At 36.3% G+C, this 25,445-nt stretch overlaps 1 protein-coding gene across 5 annotated transcripts in view; it reads right to left on the reverse strand.

Annotated features, from left to right (window-relative positions):
* LOC135652634 (protein SHOOT GRAVITROPISM 6-like) overlaps window positions 1-25,445 on the reverse strand; it is a 49,234-nt gene that overhangs the window by 5,408 nt on the left and 18,381 nt on the right. For all 5 annotated transcript variants that reach the window (XM_065173726.1, XM_065173741.1, XM_065173732.1 and 2 more), the window contains 24 exons: window positions 24,279-24,368; window positions 23,727-23,848; window positions 20,827-20,956; window positions 20,666-20,745; window positions 18,098-18,230; window positions 15,261-15,342; window positions 12,886-13,031; window positions 12,717-12,797; window positions 12,523-12,623; window positions 10,569-10,807; window positions 10,375-10,484; window positions 10,142-10,270; window positions 9,985-10,059; window positions 9,772-9,905; window positions 9,629-9,701; window positions 9,374-9,505; window positions 7,486-7,667; window positions 7,269-7,391; window positions 7,117-7,177; window positions 6,899-6,994; window positions 4,642-4,742; window positions 2,700-2,805; window positions 1,990-2,103; window positions 1,811-1,885 (listed from right to left, as the gene is read on the reverse strand). In XM_065173726.1, coding sequence (XP_065029798.1) covers window positions 1,811-1,885; window positions 1,990-2,103; window positions 2,700-2,805; window positions 4,642-4,742; window positions 6,899-6,994; window positions 7,117-7,177; window positions 7,269-7,391; window positions 7,486-7,667; window positions 9,374-9,505; window positions 9,629-9,701; window positions 9,772-9,905; window positions 9,985-10,059; window positions 10,142-10,270; window positions 10,375-10,484; window positions 10,569-10,807; window positions 12,523-12,623; window positions 12,717-12,797; window positions 12,886-13,031; window positions 15,261-15,342; window positions 18,098-18,230; window positions 20,666-20,745; window positions 20,827-20,956; window positions 23,727-23,848; window positions 24,279-24,368 — 2,715 coding nt within the window. The remainder of the gene's footprint in view (window positions 1-1,810; window positions 1,886-1,989; window positions 2,104-2,699; window positions 2,806-4,641; window positions 4,743-6,898; window positions 6,995-7,116; window positions 7,178-7,268; window positions 7,392-7,485; window positions 7,668-9,373; window positions 9,506-9,628; window positions 9,702-9,771; window positions 9,906-9,984; window positions 10,060-10,141; window positions 10,271-10,374; window positions 10,485-10,568; window positions 10,808-12,522; window positions 12,624-12,716; window positions 12,798-12,885; window positions 13,032-15,260; window positions 15,343-18,097; window positions 18,231-20,665; window positions 20,746-20,826; window positions 20,957-23,726; window positions 23,849-24,278; window positions 24,369-25,445) is intronic.

Raw genomic sequence — 25,445 nt, forward strand, 5'->3', positions numbered from 1 at the left:
TGAGGATGGGGGAAGCTAGAGGAATTTGGGGGATATGGGGAATTTGCGGATTCTCACCAAACCTGGAGGCGAGGTGTGTGAACACCAGCAGCAAGTGGAATTGCAGCGGAAGCAGATTCAACAAACTTCAGTAGAAGCAACAGAGCACCAGATTGCAGTTGAAGTGACACTGTTGCGTCTTTGCCATCGTGCCTTAAGCTTGCTTTCGCTGTCCCCTATTGCACGATGCACGCCCTCAATGACCCGTCGCTTATCACCATATGCACTCGGTGTCCCTCTCACCCTCAGGAACCCATTGCCTATCATCAGCACCCTCACTCGTAGGTTTCTCTTGGCATCCCTCTCGTCAATCCGTTGCCAACAACAAGAATCATGGGCTTCCCTCAGCGTTCCTATTGCCGACCCATCACTGACCGTGTAGAACGAGCAAGCGATTGTGATTTCAATCCTTCTGTTTGTTTTTAATATTTTTTAATTAATTTATCACCTTTTATATTTATATTTTCATGTTTGCCCAATTATATATTAGATATAATGTCTTACTATTATAATGTTTGCCTACTATAAAAAGCCTAAATTATGAATAAGATATAATAAATCTACTATAATATCTAAATTATAATGTCAGCTTCTTATTCATTATAACTCAAGTGTATAACAAGAGTAATAGGTTAGGTCTTAGTCTTACTATTATGATTTTTTATTACTGTCTCTTATTACTGCCTCCTATTCATAATAGGTTTGATCTTATTTATTATGCTATATTAGCCATGATATATGTTACATTGTGAATATATAATGATTATTGTAATATAATTTTTTATTTTACTTTTGCTTTTACGAAAACACATATAAAACACATATAAGGCTTATATTAACATGAAAATTCCACTAGAAAATATAATTAGATTTAGATGATTTTAATTAATTAAATTTGTGTGATGATATTTATTTGTTCACATTGTTGAGTCTATAAAATTTAAATATATATGCTATAAAACTCATGCTTTATATTATATATATATATATATAATATTAAATATACACATGTCCTCACCGTGTTTGTGTCCATGTCATGTACTTCTTAGTTGCTTAAAGCAAGGTTTATAATTTTGTACCGTACCGACGTTTCAAGCTCAGCTCGGTATGATACGGTATGAGCGTACCGAGCGGTACGCTTTGGTGTACCGATCAGAATATATATATATATATATATAAAAGCAATGTCGCCTCGTTTCTTCTCCTTGCTAAGCTTCTCCCGACGTGGATGAGAAGTCGCCAACAACGCCGAGGCCTTATCACCTCAAACGAGGAGGAGGCGACATCTCATCTGCGACGTCCGACAAGGGAGGGCGGCAATGGATCGGGATCGTCGAGGGAGAGCAACGTCGGATCTCTAGGTTCTCCCTCTTCTTCCTTCCCTCTGCTAATAGCATCCGGTAGCGGGTGGCGACGGTCGAAATCGACAATTATCGACCGATTTCGAGCAATAATGGGGCATAAACAGCCCTAATCGACGGTACCACCCGGTACGGGCGGTATCATTGAAAATTAAAATCCATGGCTTAAAGCCAATATCCTACCTTTAATGCAGGTGCTGGTTATCAATAGAGTCAATAGGAATTGTTATGGCTAGACAGTCATTTCCTGCGTGTAGATTAAACAAACTTACAGATAAAAGATTAAAATGGAGATACAAAACTGATCGTCCCGCACGGATAGAGGACTTAATACTTTTGAAGTTAGTATTTGGTTGCTTGTGTTTTGGTGTATGTGGTATTAATAGAGGATTCTCAGTAAAGGAGGTTACCTGTAGATTTCTCAGCCGCACAGATAGATTTATTAAAATGGGATCTACAGCCTCTTCAGATGATGAGCTGAGAACCTACAGTCAGATTTAATCCGTATGCATAAGACCATGAAGACTAAGAAATAGTAAATATTTATGTATGCTTCAAGGAAAAAAGTGGTACTACACAAGTATCTTACACTAAGCAAGCATTGTACTGCGGTTAATTGAACTGATTCATCAGGGTCTTCGAGTAAAGCTACAATGACTCCAAGAACTTGTGCGATGTAGTTAGGCATATGACTCTTTGGAATCTGCAATGAGGTAAAAGAATATAAATCAGTTATGGAAAACATTGCTGTAGCTGTTTGTTTTTCAAATAAGATTTCTTGCTAATACATGCAAAAAGTGTGACATATATATAAGAACTAATTACTGCATGAACAGGATTCACAAATAGAAAATATAAATGACAACAGAGACACCATAACATGGTAATGACTGATAGGTATTCATGATTTATACTTATACCAATCCAAGGCATAAAAGATAAGTATGGCAAGTTCCCTACTGAGATCTGATAACTATAGCTAGAAAAGGTGAATTTGGAGTTTCTCAAACTAAACGAAGATACCCAAGCCATTCAGAAAAGAAGACACAAGAAAACATGAATACAAACAGCAAGAAAAGATTCGAAAATGCATTAGAATTAACATTAGACCATATAGACCAAACAAATACTAGTATGCAGAAACAAAAAGTGCAAGCAAAACAATTCAAATTGTAATATTGCATATTTGCATGAACATTGAGTAGCAGAAGTATAACAAATAACAAAGAGTTAAGGATGAGGGAAAAAAAATCTACAAATAACAATTGGATATGGAGGCCAAGCAAATAGAAAATGTACCTGCACAAGACCGCGCAGACAAAGGCTTCTCACAGTTGGTGATTCATCTGAAACATGCAAGCACATTGCCTCTACAATATGTTCCAGCAATGAAGGTAATCCGTCACTGCATGAATCAATTAAATCATAAATAGAATTGTCTCATGAGTAGACATCTATAATTTGATAAAAACAACAGATGCATGAAAAGCAGTGTATATGTTGGTCAGATTTACTAGTAATGTGTAGTGAGAGCTGAAGCACTTTGAACAGAAAAATCTTAGAAGTAATGTGGTCAAATCTGCAAGGACGACAACAAAATTGTTTGAAGGTATATACTTTAGTAGATTGGTACATGGGGAAAAACAAATTAAACATGTTTAATTTAAGAATCATAAGGTACAACAATGTCATTTGGCAGTGCATGGTTTTCCTTTGAAAAATATCTAATACATCTTGATACAGACCAAAGAGTCAAGTATCCATTGTAGTCTGGTTAGTTCGTATAAATGTTACATTTTTCTCTTTTAAGAAAATTCAATGTACTCTATTCATATTTAATGCACTTGATTTTGCATTATTGGTCCTGTTATCATTTAATAGGGCATTATCTATTATTTGGTGTAAAAGTTGGCCAAACAAGATAAAATAACTTTAGGGAGTAAAATTTAGTGGACACTAGGAAAAGATTAGACAAATCCTTATCTTATTCAGTTTTAGTCATGGATTGCCACACCATCCGAAATAGTATGAAAGGGTGGTACAAATCTGTCCGAGGGCTGATCGAAACCCAAGCCACCCTGTTTCAATCGAGCACTTGATTTGTGAGGCGTACCAATCATACTGCCAGCTGATATATATTGATGTCATCTCAATAGTTTAACTTGCTCAAATCTTAAGAGTTCCAACAACTAATCCAATATCTCAACACTTTTCTTTGTAGGTGATTCAAGATCTAAAGAAGCAATTTTCTACAACAAAGAATCATATGACAGTTCTTCCACGATGGATCTGAAAAAGAAAAGAATTTCAAATTTTGATCCCTATAGCCTAGAAGTTCCATTCATTTATGGCTTAGATATAATTCTTAGTTAATTTTAATTTATAAATTAGGAGGAAAAAACCTTAAAATAGGTTTTTTTTCTTCTCTGTCTCGACTGATTTTTAGTTTTTTTGCTAATTGTCAACACATACAATCGATCTGGCCAGGGACCGATATGCATGATCTGTACAAGACAACAATCTATGATTTTAGTGGTAGTTGAGTTATTTTTACTAATCTATATAAAAACATACAAACGAACGTATGAATGGCACTATTTTATTATCTTCTTGATTATGTTTTCTTCTGGCTTCTACTCTACTTTCCATCGCTTTGATTGCTCACCTTTTATCCCATTTTGCAATTTTAGTTACCTTTAGTCACTTGTCACATCAATTTGATGCTCTTGCATCCTTGATGCAATGCAACAGATCAGAACACAAATTTATACTACTGTTATTTCTTATTGTGTCAACTGATATCAAAGAAATTCATAAATCCTTGCAAAAAAGAATAACATTTTCGAGCTATAATTTTCTACCTTGAAATTCTATTCAAATTTTCTACCATTTTTATCCCACTCACAACCATAGATTTAATTCTTGTGTACGTCAGGCATATCGCCAAATTATCGCTTAACATTGACTTCCTGACTTGGAATCTAGGAGGGGCATTATGGAATATGCATCATGAATTATTACATGGTTCCGAGAGTTTCAATTATGTAATGATGCAATTGGAAGAGTTTCAACCAACAACAATGGACCATGCTAAAAGAAAAGTAATGTTTGATTGAATGTTTATAAAATAAACAATGTCTAATAATAAAGGTAACAACTATCATAATAATCTATCATATTTTTATTAATAACTTCATAGTTAAACAATGATGGTTGTGAAAGATATAAAGGTGCCAAATACCTATGACGAATGAACTCTGACAAAGCAGAAGCAGCAGCTTCCCTTTGAAACCTTTGATGCCTGTTTAATGCTTTGCTCAAAATCATACTTATCGGCGAAACCTATCAGATAAATCATCAACAGTAATCAAAGAGAACTCAATTAAAAAAAAATCTAAAACTGTTAGTTAATATAGCTACTTTATTATCATATGTTTGCACAATTAATGAGACACATCATGCAATGGTGGTTCCATACATGTCAGCACGGAAGCATGCTTTCTCAGAAAGTCACTCAAGAATCTATATACAGATGTCTACCATCAACAAGATTTCACTAATACAAATGTGCGAGCAAATTCAGAATTATTAAAAATCAGTTATTATGCTTACTTGGTTAGAAGGGTCAACAGAAAAAGGACTCAGCAACATAATTGAACAATTTGTCATGAAGAAATTCTATAAAAGATGTTGATACATTTTTCTTTTCAAGGTAAAAAGCAGGAGTAGCCACTCAACCTATTTCATTAAGAACACTGCAACTAAGTACAAGAACAATCAATAACATGGAACTTGATATATGAGAAGATATATAAAACCTTAGCATCATCCTTGTCAAATGTTAGACCACAGTACCACACAACTCTCGGGGGGCAAGAAAATGACAAATTTACAAAAGCCAAATGACAGCAAAATCTTTCATGGCTATAAATGGTCCTATAGTTGCAAAAGAAAAAAAAAAAATCATTTATTGCATATTGACACTTGATAGTAAGGTTCGCCATACCGAGGCATACCACTCTGTATGGGTGATACGTACCAATCCAACAAGGGAGTGATATAGGCGGTACATTAATACGTCCCATTGTATCATGTGTTAGTACACTCGGTATGGCTCGTTATATACCATACCAACAATTAGTCGGTACCAGTGATTTAAAAAGCGCTAGGCGCCAAAAGGCGCCAAGGTCCAAAAACGCCTATGGCGCTCATCCGAACGAAGCGAGGCGTTAAAATATAAAAATATAATATAATTAATAAAATAATATAAAAATATATAATATAATTAAACAAAAATTAATAATATTAAAATTAAAATAATATATTATTAATATATTAATAATATTAAAAATTAATCATTTCAAATAAACTTAATAATATTAACATTTAACAGTATACAGTATACGTATACTGTTAAAAGGAAGTGTAAAGGGGTGCTGAGCCTGCTGACTGAGAAAAGAGGAAGCGGTAGCGACGAGCGGCGAGTGACAGCGGTGAGCAACGGGAACGGGAGCGGCGAGCAGCGGGAGGCGCGAGCGGCAGCGTTTGCGAGCAGCGGCAACGGGAGCAGGAGCGGCGACAGCGGCAGCGGCGAGCAGCGGGAGCAGGAGCGGCGAGCAGCGAGAGGCGCGAGTGACGACAGCGGCAGCGTTTGCGAGCGGCGACAGCGGCGAGCAGCGGGATTGGGATTTGGATCGGCAACGGCGAGGGTTAGGGTTCGTTTGTCACTTATATCAGTTTTAGTTGGTTCGATTGAACCAACTAACCATCATAGACCGAACCAGACCTAAAATCCTGGTTTGGTCGCCTTGGTTAACCCATGCGCTCGCCCGAAGCGCCCAGCACCTGGGCTCGGGCGAGCGCCCAGGCGGCGCCTGTTTGAAGCGCGCCGCCTGGGAGATTAGCGAGGCGCTCGGGCCTCTCCTCGTCTCGCCCGAGCGCCTAGGCGAGCGCCCGAGCGCCTTTTTAAATCGCTGGTCGGTACATCGGTATGGACCAATAAGGCAAACCATGCTTGACACAATAGTATCAGATATTGAGAACTAGAATTTCAATTAGAAACTCTCGTTTTTCTTATTTTGTATTAGCTTTCAAATTGCCTCACGTCTGCATAATGCACTCTGCAGTAGAATGCAACGTTTATATTATATACATATATATATATATATATATATATATATATACATATACATATATATATATATATATATACATATACATATATATATATATATATATACATATACATATATGTATATATATATATAATCCTTAACAAGTATTACTTGCTAGATGAATATTAAGTGCATTCTATGTGTTGCAATACATGAGCTTAATATAGTAAATATCATCAATAATTTCAAGGGTAGAGATGCATGAGATAACAAACAGGCTTGGAAATGTCTCTTAAAGCATTATTTTTGTTTTCTTCTCATGCCTTACTAAAATGATATTTTAGATCAGAAACCAAATCACTGTTAAATATCTTAACTGATTACCTCTTTAGGTCTTTTCATGGAGGTACAGGAAGCAATCTCCTGAATCAGATCAATCAACTTCTCTTGGTCCTTGTGTTCTCCATCTCTAGCCAAAATCTACGAATGAAGAAATATTCACTGTTTCTTTTCACATTTCTCATAACTAGTTGGTAGTAAGTAGTTATAGTGCTCCAATAGTCAAACTGATTCCTGATTAACATGTTAAATAGGAGTTTTACCTTGCCCATCTCAATATCCCCCACACAATCACAGAAAGATTGAAATGCTAATAGCAACAACCTACAAGGAAAAATACAGAATACTCGGGCACCACTGACTTAGCCAACTAAAAGAGATAAAAGCAAGATAAACTTTAGGAAACTTGTAGTACCGTAAAGGTTCAAGTTGCCCCAGGCTGGCCAACCCATGGCAACTTCCAAGCTGCAGTGTAAGCGCAGAAAGAACAGTAGAATAACTTTGTTCAACTGCTTTCTTTCCAATTTTACCACCTCCTCTGTCATGAATTTAAATTTTAAAATATATTTGGAAACTTCATACAGATGATACAGAAGGAAGAAAGTTCCACTGAACATTTACATAACACATACCTGAAAAATGCAGTAATAGCAAGAATAGCTGCTTGCTGAATTTGGTTGTCATTTTGAAATTCAACAGAGTGAGCAACAATTTCTCCCTTGTCTACATCAGTCTTGGGTAGAGGAGTTCGATCAAGAACAGAAACCACATACTCAAGAAACGAAAAAGAAAGCACCGGATGCTGGGAGAATGCCTATCATGAGAAAAATAACAGGTGAATGAAAAAACAAAGTGGAAAAAGGAGAAACATGTTGAAGAGTATGTCAAGTTTTCTGGGTTGATAGAAGTGTCTTCAGGTTGCTGGGACTTTGTATCATAACCTAATAGAAGAATTAGATTTGAATCCAACCAAAAATTTTTGAAGTACTATAAATAAACATTTCTTGCAAAAATCTTCAAAAGTTCAATGTCCTAATCAATACAATTATCATTCATATAACTTGAAAAAATTATTAACAAGAAGGTTGCCTGTAGATCATATTTCCACACCATGATTGCTCATCACAAGTGACCAATAAGCCAAAACACAAGATAAAAAAAAAAAAAAAAATCAGTAAGCTTATCTTCCAAGATGGCTGTCTGTTCTATTAACTTCTCACAAATCATCGAGCAGTTGACTAAAAATAAATAATGCAAAATATAGCAACACTTCCATCACAGGCCTCAATATTTACTTAACCAAGAGCTCATGATATAAGTATCACTTCCAGAACGCTATCCTTATAATACATGTTTCACCTCACATTCTAATTCATCTTCAAGTCAATGATGTTCAGATAACCAGTTGATCGAATATAACATGCCTGTTCGCTGATTGAATGCACTTGAAACCTATGAGGCATTAATATGGGGATGGGATACCAGTACAACAAGATAATGCTCTGTAAATATGTCTATTTTCGAGAAAGTATGGTATGACACATATACGACAAGTACTTTAGATGTATAACATTATATATTGTATATACACAAACTTAACATTACATCCAAACCTCTTTTTATAGTGCATAGGAGATTCCTGATATCCAAAATTCCATGAGTTATGAGAGTTGATCTACACTTATCATTTAAGGAATACAGAAGGACAATGATGTCATCAGGCAAGATTTTGGATCAGATATGGCTTACAAAAATCTCAGTATTGAAATCAAATCATCACTCTTGGTGATGAACGGCAGTCATATGCCCAAATTCTTGCAAGCTTCCTACAGCCTACAGTGTGTACCTCTTTCCTGAGATTGCAAGTGACTATTGGGAAGGTTGGAAGGCCAACAAGGATTTATGCATTCTGAATATAAAAACCAAACTATCATCTAGAAGCTCATTTATGAAAGGCTCCCCAATAATGATCTGCTGACCAAAATATCTTGTATAGTAATTATTCAAAGAAGTTGGAACCTGTTTCAAAATCATTAAAATATTAGTTCAAACATTGATGATGACTGGATCTGTACAAGGCTGACCACAGAAGGACAAAACCTGGAGACCGACTTTTTGAACTTAGTTGAAATCTTTTATCCTAGTCTTGCTCAATAGAAGCACCATATTGTTTTTTAATTATATTGTGAATCATATCAGATGTTTGGAAATTAATCAGACCTATAGAGTAACAAAATCATGTGACAAATTGGCTTTGACCGTGCTATATCATCTTCAAGCACTTATTTCTGGGAAAACAGCTACAGCTAATTTATGTACCTTACTGGGTGATACAGCAAGAGATTTGTGTTCTGATCTTATCTTTTAATTATTATATTTTCTTAAATCAGAAAAAATAAATGAGAAAATACCATGTATACAAATGGAAACCAAAATCTCGCGTTTGAATCAAGTTCCATGAGTCAAGATATCAAATGTGTAAGTAAACAAATAAAGAGAAGCAAATGTTAAGATACCCACAAAAAATGCATCCTGCATCGGCCAGCCACCCCGAATCCTGGTAACATCTTTAGTAACTATATCCCGTCCAGCAGCAGCCAAAATTTCATTAAAGACAATGCTTGAGTTGGTATTCTCAGCCAAGCATGATATCTTGTAAAGTAATGGAAAAAACAATAATTTGCTGAAAAACACACCAAGCTAATTTTCTGGCTTGGTATATCAAAAGTTCATATTATTATCAACTAAGAGATATGGACAGTTAAATAAGGATACAGCATTTAGAACTTCCTGACGTGTATGTTTATCAGTAATGGCAATAGTTGCTGAAAGCAAAGACTGGGTTGTCCTAAAGCCATGAATATGATTAGATGATATAGTGAAGCTTTAAAAGATAAAGAAATTAATTGAATTCAGACCTTGAAATATCAGCTTCAAGTAACTCATTGCCTCGCTTAGAGATAAACTCAATGACAGCTTGAATAGCACCATCTGCCGACTGTTTGATCTTATCACATATTGCCGACGTGCATGTATGCAATGAGATAATTAGCTGTTCAAAGAATAATGAAGAATGAATTCGAGCAACTAGAACTCAAATTAGCAATCAACAAAAGAATATAGCAAGTCACCTCATCTCTTGTTAGTAGAACACAAACAGATGAAATAACCCTGTTAAAAGTTTCAGACTGGTCTATAGATGCATCCTGAAAAATGCATATGAAAATTTATTACCAAACAAAGATTGCAAGAAAAAGCTACATGACACGAATAGAAGACGATTCCAACCCTTCTTAAAATCGAAATAACATCTTCAAGAGATGACAAGGCACTGTATGAAACTTCAATATCAATATAACTAACGGATGCTGCCAGTTTTGGAAGTGATAATGCGACGCTGAAGAATTGACCAATAATCTGGAAAAAAACCATGAAAAATAACCAATAAGAAACATCCCCAAATATGATTGTGTGACAGTGATAATAGTTTACAAAGCATCTATTTGTAATAACAAGATCACCTGTGCTGCTAATTTTCGAACTTCAGAGCTTGTATCTGCACATCGTGGAAGATATGCTATTACCCTTTCTCCCAGGCTCAGAGAGTCCCGGCTTGGTAATACAAAAGCAGCTGAAAAGAATAAGGAAATTGAACACAAGAATGTTATATTCAATGTAAACATGGAAAGAGCTAAAAAGTATTAATCATCATTACATGGTAAATTGGAAAAGTTTCTTTGTGCCACTCTATCGATTTGTTTGCTGTGCATACAACTTGAGTGGCAACCCAGTCCACAAACTCCTCCAGAGAAAAGGGCCCTGAATTTGAGTAACAACTCATATACAGCAACACAACCTCTTCTTCTTTGGTGCTCCACAGAAGATGAAACATATAAATCCACCTGTCTAAGAATATGCAACAGCTGCTCTGCTCGACTTCGTCCATCTTCACCACTGACAAGACATTAGTGTGTAAATGGAAGCACAAAGAAACAGTGAAAAAATATATTAAAGTAAAATTCAAGAATATATGTCGTGTCAGTCCATAACAAGACAAAACAAAGGCAACATAACAGATATAACAGAGGTAATCAAACTAAACATTGTATGATCAATGATGTGTGTGTGACACATTATCATTCGATTTTGTATGTTATAGGCATGCACAATCCAAACAAATCATCAATTTTAAAAACTTTTTACTGAACACAAACATGGAATACAAAGTTAAAACAACTTTTGAAAGTAATGAAACTTTAGCATACATAAACTCAAAAATGAAAACAACTTACACTATTACTGGATTTTATTCTATATGTAGAAATACTTGACACTAAGTCTAAACAAACTTCTGGTTCTACTCAAACTTGCATCTAAATGGAATAGATGACTATAATCAAGTGATGGGTGTTTCTCATTAAATTTCATCTCAAACTTATAAGAAAAAGAACAAAAGTAGAAAAAAATCTAGTACAAGGTCACATGACATTACATGCCAGCTATATCTAGTGATAGGCATGAAATGTTCCACGAGCATGACATGACAAATCATATTTTTGCCATAAAAGTGCTGATGAAATACAAAAAGAAGAAAGAAAGAAGGGATGGTAAAAAAGAGAAGAGAAAAGGAACAAGCTACATTACAGGCCTTCGATTTGGTCTCCTCAAGCCTCTCCCCTCCTGATATCTCTAGCGTATAAGACAACTCATAAATGATTTCATTCTGTCTTCCAATGAATTATAAAGAGGAAACATGTTACACATTCCTGGTCTAGCATGGGTATCTCTTCTTATCAGGTCATAGAACCATGCCAGCATGGGTTTTTTCTGTTACTGGTATGCTCAAAGAATATAGAAATTACCGAACATGTTATCCCGTTGAAGGAACTCTCACAATTTTATGACTAGCCCATCTTGAGAACAGTCATGAATTAAGGTATGATAGGCAAACTTTTGTCTTCTAATGGGTACAGGAGGATTTCTCGGTGGACTCAGAACACGGTGGACTTGTACACTGAGTAAGCCAATTGATTATTTTATGCAAAGGTCAGTTCCACAATTAGGTCAACTTTCCATAGGGAGTAGAACAAGATGTGCCACAAGTCTGCAACTGAAAGCTCTCCACAACTAGCAACAAAGGACCATCATCACATGCAACATAACAAGACCTCTTTGTATGTTACATATATTTTCCTTTTTTACATCAGTTCTTCCTCTGTTTCTATCTTTCATCCTGTTTTTCTCCTCTCAACAGCATGCCTATGTTGGCACGATGACATGTCGAACCATACCGACAGTATATATAATGCTAGATGATGGCAGCAAGATGGTTAATCTTAAGGCTAAGCTTATTCAAAATATTTGGAAAGAAGAGAATTCGAAGTCTTAAATTTTGTAAACCACAAAGAAACAGTTCTCTGTGAAGCCAAAAATGTATGGTACCGATTCAGTCACCCAAAAGATATTAAATTAGGTATATGCATGTGTGTGTAAAAAATAATATACATATTCATACATGTGCATTTGTATAACACATACTAATACACGATATTTGAATAGCATGCCAGAGGTAACAAAAGAAGATAAAAGAAATCACACACTCAAAGGAGAAACACATTGAATTATTATACACAGAAGCTATCAGCATGTTCAAGTGATACAGTCAATACCTGGTTAAAAGAATAGCACACAATAAAGAAATAAGATTGTCAACAAGTGGGTCGATGATATCTGAAGGATCACTGGGTAAAGCAAAGAAACCTAAAGTAGCCTGCAGGATGTTAACATATATTAGAAAATAATATAAAAACCCAGATGCAGGGGAAGCTAAAAAATCTTAGGTAAGGCTACTCAATCAAACTACCTTCATTACATGGTTTCTTGCTTCAACCGGTAATCTCGGCTCTACCAGAACCAATGTCTTACATGCACTCAGAGCAAGAGTCTGAAAGTGAATCTCCCACACAAGGCTTACATCAAATGCCAGATCACCAACAAATTGAGCAAGAAATATCTATAAGAAAAGGCAAAACCTGAGTATGGAGAAGCTCAGTGCTCGAATCAATTAACTCCTCTCTATCATCTCTTCCCATCAACGTCAGCACATAATCGAGCATTTGATCTCTGCGTTTCAGTGGGAATGAAATGCCCATTTCAGCAGCATTGATAACTGCACGACCTGTATAGAACAAATGAAGTATAGATTGGAGCAATAAATGCACGTAAGATGTTGTAATGGAGCAATAATTATCTCAGTAACACCAAGCAACAAAAAAAAAATGTCCCAAACTTGAACATGGAGCTGAAAACCTCTATTCCAAAGGTTCAAAATGAAAAAATTATCTGTAAAGCAACAAAAAGAAGCAAAAGGAAGAATAAACAAGTGACAGAAAAGATGGCAACATAAAGGACTAGCAATCAAGAAAATTTTGCACATGAATGATCTAAGAATCGAGTGAATATATGCATTGTGGTACAAACGGCATCAACTGGCCAATTCATCCATGTTGAAAAATCTGCCTATGTACAACATGCAAATTGGATGAGATACAAATGATAAGCCAACGATACCATGGTTTAAATTGGCTAACATGTTGTGTGCAATGCATCAGACTTCCGATGGACTTGTCAACTATCTGGTCAGCCTCAACTGTGATCCCTTAAAAAATTACTTCAAAAGCTCCCACCAGGTGAAGCTAAGTACATACAACTCTCTAATTTTCCTTAACACCTCTCCCACCAGTTTACCCAAATGTTTGACAGCCTCAATGGAGGAAGCTGGGTTGTAGGACCCAACAAATTCTTATTCCAAACCATGCTGAATGGGCTGCAGACGAGAAGAATATGATCTTATGTTTCACCTGTCCAGCCACACCCCCCACATGCTACATCCATCTAGCCTTTCTTGACCAACCTTTGGCCTAACTGATTCTTTCCTCTCACTGTAGGCCACAAACAATTTGGTTTTATTAAACAGTGCACACTTTCATGAGATAGCACAAATCAACAAAGTTCTGAATTTCTAAAAGAAAGCAAAGGTCTAATCACCAGAAGCCTACCATTTCTATTTAACGAGTCCATAACTTTAGCAAAGAAAATAGGCTTAGAAAAGCATTGGACTCATCTTCCTCCAATGGAAATTTAATGTTGAACATGTCCCATATTCCCAGGAACCCTCAATTGAAATTCTCTTGCATAGAAGTAATATGTTAAAAGGTCCAATTGCACTGAGAGGCTCTCCCAGGAACCCACTAAACTGAAGAACGTGGCCAATGGAAGATCATCCACAAAGCACCAATTCAAAATCTGATTGAAGATCCCTCAACCAGCTTGTGAGGCTCTCCCAACTTAGAACTGAGATAACAATCCAAGAAGCCCTTGCATAAATTATGGCCTTCTTCACAAAGGCTTTTTCCTATGGATGTAATTTTCCCAAATGATGTACATCTAGGGCAGATTCTTGCCATTTACTTGTTTCGAGGATCAGGGAAGAAAGAGCAAATGTAAAGATAAAAAGAGGAAGACGGTCAAAATACTGCCGAATTGTTTTTTAAATTTAATATCATTACAATCACAATAAGATATACTCAAAAGGATTCAATCTTTAAATTAAAAAAAATCAATCTTTCAAGTTGTTTCTTCTTGGCTTCCATTAACAGAAAAAGCAGGCATAGATATCAGACTTCCATTAAAATCAATCCTTCAAGTTGTTTCCTCTAGAATGTCAGATTTGGATAGTCCAGTTTTCAATGAATAAGACTCTGCATTTGTTTAAATGCTGTGCCAAGAGTAGCATGAGGTGTGAAATTAACAAGAACAATGGTGTATACATTGTCTCCAAGAGAGTAGTGCAAAAAATTCCAGTTCAACTGCATACTTGCAAGCCAGTTGATATGAGAAGAACACATCACAATCTTCGTGTTATAAAAATTCGAAAACATGTCTCAGGAAGTACATCAGACACCATATCAAAATCAAAGTTGGAATTTGAGTAACACAAGCACATGGTCTTAAGTTTTAAATACCAGTCTGACAATGATGTCAAAACATTGTGGACCAATAGAGTACCTGGATGGTACACCAACCTTTAGCACTTTTTATCAATACTGAGAAAATGAATACCAATTGGTAATGAGCCATATAATTTGGAGCCATCCCTTGGTCGGGCTGGTAAGCACCAGTTGGTATGTATTGGTCCGCCTAATATTTGAAATCATGCACAAGCTTAACTAGGCAATAAGAAAATACCGAGCAATAAAGTTTTCAACACTTGCTAAATTTATTGGACATCGACGACAATTATATTTAGACATACTAGAATATGACTAGAATTGGAGATGAAAAGAACTTGAGATCAACTCAAGAAGAAAGATGTGAAAAAACAAATGCAAGTTAAGTGTAAGATCACCTAATAGATCAATTGCAGTTATAATAGCTTGCTTTGCAGTAGGATGTTGCACATGAAGAAGACGTGAAAGCATATTTGTGCCCTGTAGGAAAACAGGAACATATACACATTCATCCAAAATAATCAAAATACGACATAATAGAACTTTCAGCATGAAATTAGAGCTAAAACCAGAAATATGAGGAGAGAAATGTAGAATTATTTTTGTAAACACAATCAAAAGCAATTGACCTTGTAGATATATTGCAGCTAATAATCTTGTATCATAAAATGGGTAACAACTGCTTGCTGTAGTAGAACCCAACTATGGATTTCATCTGATGTACTGCTAAAGGAACCACCACTAAATTTTAGCATAGCTGGAAGATGTTAAGCTGTTTCTAGTTTTTAAACTTCCACCTCGCCCAGTAGTGGGGAAAAGATCCTCTCCAGCAAGCTGTTGTAATATACAGCTTCAAAATGCATATTACCAGCATTGGATTAATACTCTTCAAATCTTGAATGGCCTTGTTTTACACTAGATATATTAAGGCATCAGCGGGGACATGATAAGCATCATCATGTGTATCATGCTGGCTATATGCCCCTGGCATTTAGGTGTGAAAACTTGAGACTTGCACCCATGGAACTACATGATTTAGCATGTACACAAATACCATGGCACAAAATGGACAGACCAAATAAAGTGTCAACATTCCAGATCTGATCAGATGAAGGGTTGATAAAAAATGATACAACTTTTGCTGTTTGGTTGATAGGCAACTACAAGTTCACAAGCAAAATTTTTTGTTATGGAGAGAACAGCAAGAAGATTGCACTACTCTGCCAAATCACAAGTAAAGAGATGAGAAAAGACAATCAACTGCTGGTTCAAACCTCAATGATCATCAAGTATAAGACCTCTTGCAATGAGCTACATCGCCCTTTATCTATCAATTTCTCAATACTCAATCCAAACTAAACTATGACTCTAGGAATTATTATGGAACAATGAACATATCTTTCCTTCACGGAAACTGTAAGATCTCAGAACTAAATAGGAAGGAACCACCAGCAAGGATTGTCATATTAGTGCGAGACCAAGACAGCCTATTGAATAGGCAAATACCATCATGACGACCAGTACGCCTGTACCAATAGAAAACTGGGGAAAAATAAGAAAAAGAAACTCATGTAAGGTTTATTCTTCTCCTTTTCTTCTACTTGTCTTCATTGGCACACAGCACACCACTGCACAACCTAAGTTTCATACTGGAATGGGGTTGTGATTCATGACCCTGAATCTCGACTGATCCTTGATTAAGATAAACAATCATGGACTGGCCCAAAAACTTAAAGATCCAGTCCAATCTAATAAAACCTGACCCATGATCAGCTTAGACCCGAATAGGACATATACGAAGTTGATTAAATTGGTCCCAGTGCATAGTGGGAGGCAATGTGGCCAATTCTTGTGTATTATTCATATTGACCATTTCAGTTCAATATGTTGATTCATCAAATCTGGAAATTACAGTCAAAAGATTCTAGGAGACATGATATGTACTAGTCTGAGAATGAATGACGGTACATAACAAAATAAAAGAATAACTTATGGGAAGAGATGTGTAACTGTTTATGATCTTATTTGAAAGTACAAGAATAGAAAGAATTGAAAAGAGTGGGATAAAAATATTCCAGAGCATAAGAATGGCTGTTTTATCTGGCAAAAAACTTAAAAAACATAATTTTCTTCCCAAAATCATGGTCTTCCACAGCCTGTACCAGTTGATTGCTGTTTCTTGGTTTCACCAGGTTCAGTGTGCTATTACCAAAATTTTGTTTGTCTCTCTCCTACAAAGGCCCAATGCTATACAGTAAAAGTATTATGGAAACTCAATAAAGTAACAACTACATATCGCTAAGGAATGGCAAGGAGATATAGAAATCACAAAGGATGTTTAATAATATTAAATACAGGTACAAAACATGTGTAATTAGAGACATTTGATAGCATCAAGAACTTCAGTGAAGGTGACAGATGAGATATGATCAATTGACCAACTGAGAATTAAATAATGATTGCAGACATCATGACCATTTCCAAGATTACCAATCATCGGAACCCAAGAAATCAACACATAGTGGATTCTTTTACAGCCTGACTCAGAACAGTTTGGGTAATTTAAAACAGAGTAATAAATATTGATGATATTCTCAATTTCTCATCTAGATGTCCGACATTTTTTATTGCTTCCTTGTCACACATAATAGAATCAACTCTTTCATTGATGGTGTTCATTATTTTTAGCATTGAACTGCTGCACAATATATTTTCAACAAAGAACACCAAACATTCTTAGACCTGGTACATGTGCTTATACAGGATACATCAATTAGATTGATTTGTAGTACAGGAAGGTAGGGTTGGTTCATTCTGTTAGGTTGTGGTACGCCTTAAAGATTTAGTTTGCCTACCTTCTTAGGTAAGATATTTTCTCTTAGTTGTACAACATCCAATTAAAACAAGGCTGGTAGAAAATCTAAATCTCCAAATAAGTTAATAAATTTCTTGTTTAGTGCTTTAGTGTCTTTTTATTCAGTTCTTTGATTGCTCTAAGCCTTTCTTAAATCAATTACAGATTAGTAATGTTCCATACTGAATTTATACATCATTTGTTGTCCCCATTTTGTATCTTTGGCTCAAACTATTTGTAACAAGACGATCACAGTTTGAAGTGGGTGAGTGATCACCATTGTTATCTTTTCCCCGATGCTTGGTCATTTTCTTAATATCATTATATAACAACATTAAAAGGTACTTATTAATAAATAACATATCAGATTGAGGATCATACCACTAGTGCATTTATTCTAGCCTCTATAACTGTCGAAGGAGCATATCTAGCAGCATACCCATACATTAATGCTAAAGCTGCATATGTATCATCTGCATCCTCCAAAACTCTACCAGAAAGGAAGGAGAAAAACCTACAGCAAATGTTTAGACAGATGAGTAAATGGTAGAAAACAAAATCAGATGTTGATATCACCAGACTCAAAAACTCAACACTTAAATGATTGACAAATAAAACCAAGAAAAATAGTTAAAAAAAGGTTTGAAGTAGATTTACTTGGGAATTAACAATTATTATCTTCATGTGAGAGACTTTAATTTCCAACATAATCTAGAAAATCTCCATAACGGGCATACATCTACATGTGTGTCTCCACTATTATTTAGTGTCACTTTTTTATCCAAGAAGCCATATATAAGTTCTCCAAAGCAAGGAATGCAATTTCGCCTGAAACAATATGGTACATGCGGTAGGTGCCGAACCACCCGACGACTGACATGTGGACCACCCCGAATCGAGCGGCATATTACAAGCAGGAATGTACGGCTTAATACACCCCATATCTTGAGCAATACAATTGAAACATGACCGTTACTGACATGTTTCGATCGGTAGCAGTCAGATCTCGACCATATGGAATCAACGGCTCACTCTCTTCTTTCACTCACATAACTTTCCCCCACTCTTTCTCACTCATGCAGTCTTTCTCAATTAAGCACCGTAGTCGGTGATTGGAACTTCAATTGGAGGTATTCAAGTGGTCAAACATGTCACTTGGTCAAAGATTTTATCATGCTTATATCTATATTAGTGTATTTTTATGAGTAATTACAGTTGATTGGCTTAGTGTATTTCTCTTAATATTAGAGATACTTTTTCCTAATTATAGGCTTATAGCTACTAAATGTTGATTAGTGTCATTCTTTATCATGTATGGTCAATTCGGGGACTAATGTCATTCTTTATAATGTAGGGCCAATTAGGGCTGTTACCTTAGTTTTAGAGACAATTTGGGATCATTAGGTTTAATCACAGCATGTTAATGGTGATTAGTGTATTTCTCTTGATATTAGAGCTATTTTTCCTAATTATAGCTAGTTAATGGCGATTGGTGTCATTCTTTATAATTTAAGGTCAATGAGGGTCATTACCTTACTCTTACGATTAAGTTAGGGGTAATTAAGCCTAATAATAGCATGTTAACGTTGATTAGTGCCTTATCTAAGGATCAATTTCCGGGTAGACAAATATATATACACCTATAGAAGTAACTGTACAAGATAGAGATAAGATAAACATAGAAGGAAAATATTTTCCTAGAAAATTTTCTAGCACAATTAATCAACTAGTAAAATAATAGAATTGGGCATTAGATATAAGAACTTTGTTTCTCTGAATTGCAATCTCGTATCAGGGTATTGTACTGGTAGTCCATACAAACTGGCACTATATCTCAAAGAATTGAAGAGGAAGAAGGAGATGAGAAATGGAGGGATGGTGGTGGAGGAAGAGGAGGAAGAGGAGGAAGAAAAAGTCGAAAGATGAAGAAGCGAAGGAGATGGAGGATGAGGACAAGGAGGAAGAGGAAGAAGAGGAGGTGATAGGAGAAGAGAAAAAAGAATGAAGAAGAGGAAGGAGGAGGTGGAAGAGGAAGAAAGAGAAAGAAGAATGAGAACGAGGAACGAGGAGGTGGAAGAGGAAAAAAGAAGAGGAGGCAGTGGAAGAAGAGGAGGAAAAGGTCGAAAGAAGAGGAGGTGGTGGACGAAGAGGAGGAAAGTGCAAGAGGAAGGAGGAGGAGGGAGAGGAAGGAAGAAGAAAAGGCAGTGGAGGAAGATGAAGTAGCGGGAAGAGGAAGGAAGAAGATAAGGTGATGGAGAAAGAGGCACAGGAAGGAGGAAGAGGAAGGAGAGCAAGCAATGGAAGAAGAGGAGCAAAAAGAAGGATAAGAAAAAGGAGGAAGAGGAAAGAGGAAAAGGATGAAGAAGGGGAGGGGGAGAAAAGAAGCATACATGGTTGGCGATGATGGCAGACGATGATGTAGGCGACAGCAGACTACGTGTATCGAGGCTCCTCTTGCGATTAGGGTTGGACCACGAGGAGGCACACAATTTTCTTTTTATATGGCCGAACTCGACAGCCCGAGATGGATGGCGTCCATATACCGATTCATGCCCAGATAGGCAAATATTGCCCTATACGTATTGTTTTGGGCAAAAAGAAACAACTTGGTTTAAACCAAAGCAAATATATGCATTTACATATATATATGTACATACACACATACAGAAGCAATTGTATAAGATTATACAAGATACACAGACAAGGAAATTTTTAATGAAATTGAATTGATCAACTAGTAAAAAATGCGGAGATATATGCAGACCAAATAAGTAGTGATCATATTTAGACGCAGTCTATTCTAATTTCTGAACTAAGAGAATCAGCTTCTGAAGTAATGTGTTCTCAATTTGGTATGACTAATCAGATGACATGGTACAACATCATGGATATACAAAAAGAGAAACAATTAAATATAAGAAATTTTCATTAGATAGACCATACAAGTACCTTTGAAACCTGCTATATCCAACATTGTCTAAAATGCATTTCAATTTTTCCAGAACAGTATCTAGATGTGAAGCAGCAATCTGTGAGAGGCAAAAGTCTTGTAAAGTTCAGAAAAGGAATTTACATCAAGAAAATTATACAATTCTGCCTTATCAACATACCAGCCCCATGCCTTTAGCAAGACCAAGCCTATTTGTAGGGACTGAGATGTTTGCATGTGCATACATCCATTCTATCTTTCCATTAACATATACTCTATCATCAACTTTTTGAAGAAGCATTCCAAGGCATCTGCAGAACAAGGTATGAAAGAAAACACAAAAATATAGAAGTAATATATACAGCTAGAACATTATTATTGCCCTGAAATTATTAAACTTGTATTACATAAATTAGACCTGCAAAACAAAAAATCTATCTAGATATATCATCTGTAGCAAGACACCTAATCAGCAGAAATCTTATTTAAAACATGGTAACTAACAATATAAATTATACTGCTTTTTGTACAAGCAGCCAAGAAAAAGATTATATGCCAATCATACTACATAATCACCTTAAAAGTTCCAGTAAAAAAACATGAATTAGAAACTTATGCATCTGTTTTTATCTCAATCTTTAAAACAATAAAAAAAGACTCAAGACACCAGAAACCCAAGCAATGACAAATAACACTGCTTCCACCAGCTACAATGCCAACAGAAACCTAGGAATGCCTAGTGGATACAGATGAGCAGCATACTCACCATTATATTCTAACAGTTGCTTCCTAGTTATTAGAATATAGTGAGAAACATGTAGATTACAGCACTATGGACCAAGGTTCAAAAACCCAGTTGGACCAGGACATGCTAACCTGTATTGACCAGTTCGACCTGGTTCCAGCAAGCGAATCAGGTGGTTTTGGCTAGTCTGGTACGAAACTGGGAATATTTATTATTATTTTAATCTCTACAGCTGAAAGGAGCTGCTGACAGCTGAACAGCTATCAGCGGTCAACAGCAGGTTCTCCTCCTCTCCTCTCCCCACCCTCTGTACTCTGCCTCTCTCTTTGGCCTATGCCAGCCAGCAGGTTCTTCAAGCTGTTGACAGCAGGTTGAAGCTGTCAACCATGGTTTCCTCTCTTCTGTCAACAGCAGGTTATTCTCCTACTCCCCAACCAGAGCTACCTGCAAGGTTCAAAAACCCAGTTGGGCCAGTACATGCTAACCTGTAATTACCAGTTCGATCTGGTTCCAGCACACGAATCAGGTGATTTTAACTGGTCCGGTTCAAAACTGGGAATATTTATTGATCTTTTTTTGTTTAATCTCAACAGCTCAAAACAGTTGCTGGCAGCTGAACAGCTATCAGCGGTCAACAGCAGGTTCTTCTCCTCCTCTCCCCACCCTATGTACTCTGCCTCTCTCTTTGGTCCATGCCAGCTGGCAGGTTCTTCAAACTGTTGACAGTTGAAGCTGTCAACCATGGTTTCTTCCAAGGTCTGCAATACCGAATGAAACTGCCCGTACCGGGCAGTACATACCGGTCCGTCAGCAGACTGGCACATGGACTGCCGCTACCGAGCGGTACCATCGATTGAGGCGTTATCGTCGTCGATTGAGGCGTTATCGTCGTCGATTGAGGCATTATCGTCGACGGTGACCGAGGGAGAAGAAAGAAGAGGGAGAAGGGGAAGAAAGAAATAGGAAAAACAGGGAGAACCTGGAGATCGTCGCTCTCCTCCTCGTCTGTCAGCGACTTCTCATCCGCATGCAGGAGAAGAGGCATCGACATCGTGGGGGCAGAGAGAGGCGAAGATTTTTTTTTTTTTTTTCTTCTCTTATCGGGTGACGTCGCCTGCAAATTTTTTTTTTTTATCTGCGACGTCGCCCGAGAAGAGAGGCGACGTCGCCTCGCATAGAGGTAAACCGAGCAGTTTACCTATATATATATACATATATATATATATATTATAATTATATATATATATATACATATATATATACATATATATATATATTATAATTATATATATATATACACCGAGCAGTATACCGAAATATATCACTCGGTATACAGTACCGAACCATACCGAATAAGTCTCGAAATATCAGTACGGTAGAAAATTTCAATCCTTGATTTCTTCTTTCTTCTGTCAACAGTAGGTTCTTCTCCTCATGCCCCAATGCAACAACCCCCCTCTTCTCTCTGGTCTGTTGCTGGCTGGCACGACCTGTACCAGTTCAGCCAAGGACCAAAATGGGCCTCAGATTAGAATTTGAAACCTTCCCACAAACTAATACATATTAAACATACAAAAGAACTCTATAGAAATCATCAACCACCAAAAGACCTACCCAAAAAAGAAAGAAAAAGAAGAGGCGGATCTAGCTAAGAATCTAATTAAGTACCCCAGCTAGATAATGTTAACTAAATGGTCAATGACTTGACTAAAATGATGTACCCAGGGATTTCTTTATCAAATTGCAAGTGTCTTGAAAGTTAGAAGTTTAATATTGTTCACATAAGAACCTCTAACTTAATATTTCATTATGTTACAAGTAATATGTGCTACTGAATTCTGGAAATGAGCACGTTTCTGACTTGAGAAGGGCACCAAGCGTCGTAATAACTTCCAAAGGTTCTGATAGACAAATGTGGCTATTATATACATACTATCATGTAAGCTTATAAACATGCCCTGAAAATTCTTTTATATTACTGCCCTTAAAATTTTAGACTTTCTTCCATATATGCCCTCTCTTTGTAAAATTATGTGAAGGTATTCATAAAGTTCGTACCTTTAGAGAAGGTATATATGATATCTGTAACCCTATTTACAAAAGGTTGTGAACCTTAAAATGAAGGTATTTGTAAGACTTTTAAGTGTTCAAATCAAATTACAAATGAAAAGCACCTGTGAAATAGCTTCTAGAACAATAGATCCATGAGATTATTATACTCAAGAGAGATAAGCTAAATGTTATATTCACCATTCATAATGGCTGTTGATACTTGATAGTATCGACAATTTATACTACAGAAAGCTGAACTGGAAATGACACCTCTAAATCCATACCTATGAAGCAGTGCCAAATGCTCATCATCGTCATCATAAAGAGCATATTGTCTTGCAAAAGCATTGCCCAATGAAAGGATCCATTCATTGTCTTGGACAACATCCAAAGATTCTGATAAAAACTGGCGAAGGGACGAAATGTTTTCAGTCCAAGTTAAATTTGCAAATTATGCAGCACAATTAATATGGGAAGAAACAAAATGAAAATTACTTATGAGAGGTTATTTTAACGATAATATAAATGTATCACCCTTGTAGATGTATCTGGTAGGTTAAAAAGAAGTAACATTGTCAAAAAGGAAAACCAATATATTAAGTTACAAGCCTACATGCAAAAAAAAAATGCAGCACCATAGTATACCACTGCAATAAAGACAGGAGAATTCTACACCAATGTAACATGTAGAATGATAAGTTTCAGAGATCATATTTGAATTAACTAACATATTATTAATCAAAAAATGCAGCATTAAATAGTATCATTGAGATAGAGACGGGAACATTTTACAACAATGAACATGGAGGAGGCAATGCTTCAGAGATCACACTTACATTGACTATCATGTCGTCCCAAGTCTCTTGGTAAGAAGAATCTTGCCTTAAGTCATCAAGATCACTTATGTATGCCTTCATTTTGGGAACCTAGTACTTGCCAAAAGGAAGACTATATAGAATGCTTGTAAAGAAAGACTATATAGGATACTTGTAAAGTAAGTCTATATAAAATATTTGTAATGATTAATGAAAGACTATATAAAATGCTTATAAAGAAAGACCATATAAAATTCTTGCCAAGAACAACTACATCAGATGATTGTATCAACAAATCTCTAATAAGCTGCAATAGAATATGGAAAAAGCAACATAAAAAAGTTGAAGACATTGAAACTAGCAGGCACCATGATAACATATCCAACAAAATCCCAAGAATTTCATAGTATCCACAGTTTGCATAATATCTCTGTGGTGACATGAATATAACCACTTTGAAGGTAGCTACATAAATATTGCTTCTACACTTAAACCATAAGAGATGATTGCACAACACTTTAGAAACCATAGGCAAATTAATCAAGTCAGCGGTATTAAAAAAGACATGCCTGGATGTGAGCCTGGCTGCAAGGTGAACCTAAATGCAAGTTTTGCATCCTGCCTCAGTCAAGGCTCAAGGGTAACATCCTTTAAAGCTTTAGGCATCAAAATAAAGGTGCTTGAAGAGGTTAATATGGTCGATGTCCAATCATAATCCAAGCCAGCACAAGATTGTATCAAAAGATCAACCAATCTCAGATTGCAATCCAACATCAGGTTGGGTTAAACTAAAAAAGGTGGGTCAAGCTAGTGAATGTTGGGTTAAACTCAAAAAGGTGGGTCAAGCTAGTGAATCATTTGCCATGACCAGGTCACTAGGGTTCTACACAGCAGAAGCTGATGAAGCTAAAGTATAATTATCCAAAAATGATAAGAAAATAAGAAATAATACTCTGTATTATTATGTAGCAACACCTCATAATGCCAAATGAAATTGGATTATGTTTGAATTTATTAAACCAGTTGCCTTTGGGTTTCTCAGCTTGAATTTTTGGGAAACCCCAACCCAACCGAATTTCATTCTAGTTCCTTGATGAGATCAAAGTTCCAGGAAATCCAACAAAACCTAGCACATTGCTCAGGTTGGGTAAAGCAGGTTCAGTTTGAAACCAACCCAAGTTGCAACAC

Source organism: Musa acuminata, chromosome BXJ1-4 (genome assembly GCF_036884655.1).
Source record: "Musa acuminata AAA Group cultivar baxijiao chromosome BXJ1-4, Cavendish_Baxijiao_AAA, whole genome shotgun sequence".
Classification (NCBI taxonomy): domain Eukaryota; kingdom Viridiplantae; phylum Streptophyta; class Magnoliopsida; order Zingiberales; family Musaceae; genus Musa; species Musa acuminata.